This window comes from Oryx dammah, unplaced genomic scaffold (assembly GCF_014754425.2).
Source record: "Oryx dammah isolate SB20612 unplaced genomic scaffold, SCBI_Odam_1.1 HiC_scaffold_27, whole genome shotgun sequence".
NCBI lineage: Eukaryota > Metazoa > Chordata > Mammalia > Artiodactyla > Bovidae > Oryx > Oryx dammah.
In genome coordinates this window covers 90,255,010-90,262,366 of record NW_024070211.1, presented here as the reverse complement: position 1 = coordinate 90,262,366, position 7,357 = coordinate 90,255,010, and the positions used below count along the sequence as shown (strand labels likewise).

General features: G+C 46.9%; 1 protein-coding gene across 1 annotated transcript in view; it reads left to right on the top strand.

Moving 5' to 3' along the window:
- The first annotated feature begins 2,113 nt into the window (after positions 1-2,113).
- The window catches only part of RND3 (Rho family GTPase 3), a 22,090-nt gene continuing 16,846 nt past the window's right edge, over positions 2,114-7,357 (top strand). Inside the window, exons 1-2 of the mRNA XM_040229015.1 lie at positions 2,114-2,609; positions 3,126-3,213. Of these exons, the coding sequence (XP_040084949.1) occupies positions 2,460-2,609; positions 3,126-3,213 (238 nt within the window). The 5' untranslated portion in view covers positions 2,114-2,459. The remainder of the gene's footprint in view (positions 2,610-3,125; positions 3,214-7,357) is intronic.

Below are 7,357 nucleotides of genomic sequence, written 5' to 3'. Positions count from 1 at the left end.
CAAATATCGAGGATTCTTTATTGTTATCAGTAACTACCCTGCAAACTTCACTCGCATATCCTCATCATTACTATTAGGATTTTACAGATGATGAAATTAAGGCTTTGAGAGGTTAAGTAACTCATCCAAGGTCACACAGATACACTTCTTTATGTTTTCCTGCTCCCAATCACTATGTTCATTGCTTCCCAAGCAAGTAAATATTTTGATAATTTTGGGGGATGCTGGGTTAAACTCTGTTAGGCAGGCTACTTTTCTACAGAGCCTCTTACTGTTGTAATATATCAAAGGGCATAGTATATCTTCATGGGGTGATACAGGCATAGTGTCTCCATCACTCACTGGGACATAAGACCCTTTTTGTGAGGACCCTTTCTGCAGAGCAGACTTTGGCTAGTACTGCTTTAGGAACCTGAGCAGGGCCAGCAATCCCTTTTTCCGTAGGTCAATTCTCTGTGTATATGAACACAGCCTTACACACCGAGTCTGAGTTAGTCTTCCTTTGGGGAGCTCCAGTTTTCTTTGCTCTGAAAGGAAGAGGAGACAATCCTTAGATCCCTGAGGCTTCATGGTCCTAGGGTTGACACTTAAATCTGTGCTTTTAACCATCTTTCATTGTGCCTTTTCACTCCCCATGCTGAACTTTCTGGTTTTTCACCTTATCCTCTCATTTACAAATCTAGAAATGTCCATCGGGAAACCTATACTTTTTTTTGGCTAATGTCCTTAGTATAATTTAATAGCTAAAACCTCTGCAAATTTTGTCGTTTGTAACAACATGGATGGACTTGGAGGGTACTGTACTAAGTGAAGTAAGTCAGAGAGAAAGACAAATGTTGTGTTTCACTTATATATGGAATGTTTAGGTTTCACTTATATATGAAACCTAAAAAATAAACTGGTGAATATAACAAAAGAAACAGACTCAAAGATATAGAGAACAAACTAGTGGTTACCAGTGGGAAGAGGGAATTGGGAGGAGCAAGATAGGGTTAGGGCATTAAGAGATACAAGCGACTATGTATAAACTGAATAAGCTACAAGAATACATTGTTACAGCACAGGGAAGATAGTCAATATTTTATAATAACTATAAACGGTGCACAATCTTCAAAAATTGTGAATCTTTATGTTGTACACCTGAAATTTATATGATATTCTAAATCAGCTATACCTCAATTAAAAAATTGTAAAAATAGGTGAAACCTTCTGATCCCTTGGAGCACAGGAAATGATGAGTAAAGAAGGACTTTTAGAGGGAAGAGAGAACAAATATATGGCTATTTTTAGTCCTCTCTGAGACTTTCAGGTGGGGGGGTGGATGTTGAGGCAGTGGAAAGGGAGTGGTGGGCTGTACCTGCATTTTTCAGCTAAGCATATCTGCATTTTCCGGGTCAGTCAAGGGTGCTTTGATTTTAGGGAAGGGGAGACTGCTTATAAAGGAATTAAAGGGCAGGGTCAGAATCCCTCCTATCCCCTCTTCTCACTGAAACAGGGGCAACCGCTAACCTTGCATGCTTAGGTCCCTAATGTAGTAGGATTGAGTTTTCCAATGGCTTTTGTTACTCAGCTATGATCATCTTCCACTTTTTTTTCTTCTACTCCCAAACTTCCCCTCCCCTCTCTTCCAAACCTTTCCCTCTCCTCCTGAGTCACTGAAACAGAGGTTTCCAAAGCCAGTCCGTTGCTGTGACCCCAGCAAGCCAGTTCCGGCATCTCAAACAACCTGGCTTAGCTATTGTTCCGTGGCCTAAATACCTGATGCAAAACATTTCCTAAGAAAATACAAGCACTTAACCCTTCCCCACCCAAGATTTGCTTTCAGTGTTTCATAACAATGTTTTGGGTAAGAAATGCTTTTGTTTTCATAAATGCTCACGAAGCTTCCGTACAGCAGCCCCCATGAAAACGTTTATCCAGAAATTCTAATAAAAATCAATATGCACAGACAATTCCATTCCCCACTTCCTCCTGGACTTGTACAGTCCCAACCTTCAGCACAGCGTCACTGGGTCCTCTAGTCGTCGCCGAGCTTTGGGCTGGAATCGATCCCGCACGATCACCCTAGAGGGCGCACTGTCTACATTTTCTGCAAGTAACTAGACGGCGCTGTCTCCCAGGCTCCATAAAAGGGGAGGAGGCGGATCAGTTTCCTTCTCTCATTGAGAAAGAGGATTGGAAGGCCGGGCGTATAAAGCCGCGCAGAGAGCGTGAAACAAAGCAGTCGGATCGGAATTGGACTTGGGAAGCGCCGTTCGGAGTCAGGCATAAAACTTGTTGGAGGAGACTAACGAGCCTGCTCCTCTAGCTCTCCTCGTCCGCGCGGCGCCTCAGGGGTTCCCACCACCCTTGCGGTTTATTTTTATATCTGCTTTTTAATAGAGAAATATATATATATATATATTTTTTTTTCCTCTTAAGTGAAAATTCCTGTTTCAAGAGAAAATAAGACAAGATCAATGAAGGAGAGAAGAGCCAGCCAGAAATTATCCAGTAAATCTATCATGGATCCTAATCAGAACGTGAAATGCAAGATAGTAGTGGTGGGAGACAGTCAGTGTGGGAAAACCGCGCTACTCCACGTCTTCGCCAAAGACTGCTTCCCCGAAGTGAGTGTGGCCGGCTGGGGCTGCGGGCGGGCGGCGGGGAAGGGATCACCGTCTCGAGGTGGGTTTCCCTGGCTTTCACCCTTCACCCGGTTTTCTCTCTCTCTCTCTCTCTTTTTTTTTTTCCAGCCGTCTTTCTCACCGCTAATTACTTTCGCCCCGGTTAGTTGCCGGGAAAAGAAAAGTGGGGTGGACGCGTGGAGGGGTTGGGATGCGCTTGCACATTCTCCTGTTAGCTTCTGAAACTTGTTCGGTCATGTGTGCAGTATCTGGGGTTGGGAGATTCGGATCCTCCACTTTTGGGGAATCCGGGTGGGGCGAGAGGGAAGTTAGGGCTTTCGGAAAGGATCTGTGTGTTTGGTGTGAGATGTGGTGCGTGTGGATTTTGTGTGTGTGTGTGGGGGGGGTCTTCGTTTTTTAATGGGAGAGTAAAGAGACTATTTTCAGAGGGTGTTCTGCAGCTGTCGTGCATTTTAAGATAACCTCTTTGCCCTCTTTACTTCTGTCCATTTTATCCAGAATTACGTCCCTACAGTGTTTGAGAATTACACGGCCAGTTTTGAAATCGACACACAAAGAATAGAGTTGAGCCTATGGGACACTTCGGGTAAGAGAGTCATCTGACCGCGTGGCGCTCGGGCGGGTTTCCAGGCGTTCAGGCGGTGCGCAAAGGGTCTCGGGGCCCCGCGTTTCTGACACGCTCTCGGCACCCGCCAGCGCCCGTTCTGCGTTCCTCCGTTAACTTTGCTTCTTACGAGGGATTCCCTGATGTATGAAAATTTTGCCCCTTCTGAATGGGGGTGGGGGGACGATATTGGGTCGGGCAATAGCTGTGGGAAGAAAAGGAAGCTCCGTGCCCGAAGGGTCACCCCGGGATGTAAAATGCTTGTAGTCGGGTGTCCGGGGAGCGGTTGGCCCGCTGAGCTGTGCCCGAGTCCTCTCGGGTTGGCCAGGGTAGCTAAATGTTGGGGGGGGGGGGGGGGATGTGTGCGCCTTGTCGGTATCAACTGGCTCTAGGATGCGAGCGCCCCTCCAGGATCTAACCTGCTGCTTGGCTGGTAGGCTGGGAGCACTGAGAAGGTGGTGGGAAGTGGAAGAAAACCCCCGAAGCCTCGCACTTACGTGCGGATTCCGAGCTTGCGGAGAGAGTAGGGGGCGCGCAAGCATCCGCGGCGCTCGTGACGCCTACTGCCAGGAATGCGCTGGCTGCGCGGGCAGCACCCGGCGGGGGTCCCCGGGCCTCCTCTCCTAGCTGCGGGCCGCCCGCGCCGCCTCGGTGCCGACCTGCAGATCTGAGCTCCCCCGCCCCCGTGATCACTTGGTGTCCTCCAAGCCCACGCCATTCCCTCCTAACCCATTGCATCACCCCTCTCCAGTGTGCGAGGCCGCGGGCTGCCCTATTCGCCTTTGACCTTCCTATCCAGTTGAATTATTGGCACGGTGAATTATTTTCTAGTGTCTGGGGTTCAAGGCCGGGTTATCGCCTTCCCACGCACTCACGCACCAACCTGGCACGCAGCTGTAGGGAGGGCCGGTTACACCGCGAAGGAGAAGGCTTCCCCGCGCGGATGTTAGGGGCTCAGTCTGGGTCAGGCGCGGTGGGGGCGGTAACATCACCTAGACTCTCCGGCTGGAACCCGGGGACCCGCCGACCCTGTTGCGGTGCCTGGAGGCGTAGGAGTGCCTTTTCCAGGAAGGGTGTAGCCTCTGGAGAAGGAGGAGGAGGAGACAGCGGGAAGGCCCGGGGAAGGCCCCTGAGCTTAGGTCTAGGAGTTTAGCAGGGAGCTGGGCTGCTGCGGGTGAACCGAGCCAAATCCTGGGTGAAACTGGCGAGGAGGAGCGCGCAAGTGCCAGCACGCAGGCTTTACTGTCAGGCGGGGAAGGCCCGCGAGATGGACCTGCGCTCCGCTGGGAGGGGCCTCGCGTAGATGCTTGTGGGCTGTGCGAGCTTCCCACCGCCCCCGGCTGTAACCTCTGGAGCCCCGGAGGGACTGAGGCGATTAGAGAGCACAAGGAAGAGGCCAGACTGACAGGGTCGCCAGAGGCAGTTCCTGCACAAAGGCAAGTGAGAAGTCTCGCGCGAGCGCCTCTCACGGTTGTTGCCAGGTGCTCCGAGGGCTGCAGTAAGATGCACTGATTTTGTTTCTCCCTGGAGAGTCGGCTCTTCCTGGAGCCTCGCCAAGGGTAGCAGAACCAAGACCTCACCGGATTTTATGCTGAGGATTGCACACACTCTCAAAACTATAAGGAAGGTGGTGATAGACGGAATGCTTGTTTCAGGCATTTCCATCGTCAGATTTGTACACAGCCTAGTTCTTAATGGACTCCAATTACCAGATATACCGTGGTATTTGTTATGCCTCGTGGGCAGGACAGCTGGTACAGTACCAATAATTAACACCAACACTCAACCCCCTCTCCCAGTCTGTTTGGACCTAATGCACGATAAGAGTGATTTAGACATGGGGGTCTGTGAGTCTGATTCGGTCTTTGATACAAGAGCTATGTTTAGATTTTAAGCTACTACTTACACGGATATCTGGGTACGGATCCTCTCCTTCCCTGAGTCTCATTTCATCATCTGAAAAAAGGATACAGAAGCAAATAATGTGCAGGATCGTTCCTAGCTGTAGACTTCTTGGCTTTGGGTCACCAGACAGGCAAATCTTTTTGTTTCACTGATGTTGGTTGGCTTCAGCTCTTAGTGGGTCTGGCATCCCACGCCCTAGTTTTCACCACCCATGAAGCCAGCCAGATTCTGAACAGAGCCACTGCTTCCTGGTGGATTGAGGAAGGAGACCCATTTGGGCAGGGAGGGGGCATGGGTAACCTTAAAGGAATGTTGGGTTATTTACTCCTTCCTTGTCTCAAGCTTCAAGAGTCACAGGACCACCAAAAGAGATTTTAAATTGGGCGCCCAAAGGGCTAAATTGATTTTTTTTTTTTAAGAGAAAAAAGACACATGCTTTTCAAAGGCTAGGAAATAAACAGAATGTAGGCAGTTTATAGTTGGAGGCTATGCTTCACATGTGCAGATAAATATCACTTCAGATAGTTTCAAATATTTAATCCAAACTCTACCGTTTGTTGTCTCTGCACACATAGCATCATACCTTGCACACAGTAGTCACCCAGTAAAATCTGTTGAATGAACAAATGAATAATCATATGCATCGTTTCCAAGGAGATGAGATTCCCTGACATTTATCATCACTCAATTATCTGTGCACAAAGAATGGCAACTTTATAAACATTGCCTTTCATCAGATTAAATATAATTACCTGAAATGAAGTCTGTTGTGAAGAAATCACTGTATTTTTATTTAATGAAACAAAACATATGTGTATTTAACTAAAATGTGAAGGTTTGAAAAACCTGTGATTAAGAAAATATCACACTGCAAATTTATCCAGTAATGAAATCTTAGGGCAAGTTTAGATTAAGATTTATATATAGTGGATAAAAGACATAAGGGAATTATTATCCCATTGTGTTGTTTGTGAGGTGAAGTGTGAGTTAATTAAACACAGTCATGAAACACTATTTGGATTCTAAGAATAGACTACTTCCACCAAAAATGGTTTATCATTCATGTCTGATGCCTTTTGCTACATTTGTTTTTTCCAACTGCTATCAATTTAACTCTGGAGAAAAGTTTTCCCCTTCTAGAACTTTATGAGTGTTAGAGGGAAAAGGAGGCATGTAACTTCTCTTACATAGGGAGAGTGATGACATGAGCTTTGTTCTTTTAGTGGCATTCACATCCTGCCAGCCTCCAACCAGATATTAGGAGACTCTCTCCCCTTTCTTTCTGCACCTACTATGTGCAGGCCTTCTCTGAGGCCTTAGAGATAATAGTTTTAATTCAAATATTGTCCTATCTGTTGAGGGTCATACAACCAGGTAGGGCAGAGAGTTGGGAGAAGGAGTTTCTCCCCACTTAGTTTGGCCCATATGCAACCTGTGATAAGCCAATTTTGTCAGATTCTTGAACCCAAATGCCCTTTTCATCTGGTTGCTGTGGATTTCCCTTGTCAGGCATCCCTAATGTTGATAGATCCCCTGGATCCTCCTCAGGTAGAAAATGCTTCTAGCTGCCCCCAGCACACACACCAATTAAAGCAACCAGAAGTGGCAATTTGCCAGTTGGTGTCTTATGGCTGCTTAAAGTTATTTCAGTCCCTCTAAAAGGAAACATCATTTGAAAAGATACATGCACTCCAGTGTTCATGGCAGCACTGTTTACAGTATCTAGGACATGGAATCAACCTAAATGTACATTGACTGAGGAGTAGATAAAGGAGATGTGGTACAATATACAATGGAATTTCACTAAACAATGAAAAAGAACAAAATGCCACTTGCAGCAACACGGATAGACCTAAGAGACTGTCATACTGAGTGAATGAAGTAAGTCAGACAGAGAAAGACAAATATCATATGGCATTATATGTGGAATCTAAAAAAATGATACAAATGAATTTATTTATAAAATGAAAATAGAGTCACAGATGTAGAAAAACTTACAGTTACGGGGGGTATGGAGGGTGGGCAGGATAAATGGGGAGATTGGGATTGACCTATAATACTGCTGCTGCTGCTGCTAAGTCACTTCAGTTGTGTCCGACTCTGTGCGACCCCATAGATGGCAGCCCACCAGGCTCCCCCGTCCCTGGGATTCTCCAGGCAAGAACACTGGAGTAGGTTGCCATTTCCTTCTCCAATGCATCAAAGTGAAAAGTGAAAGTGA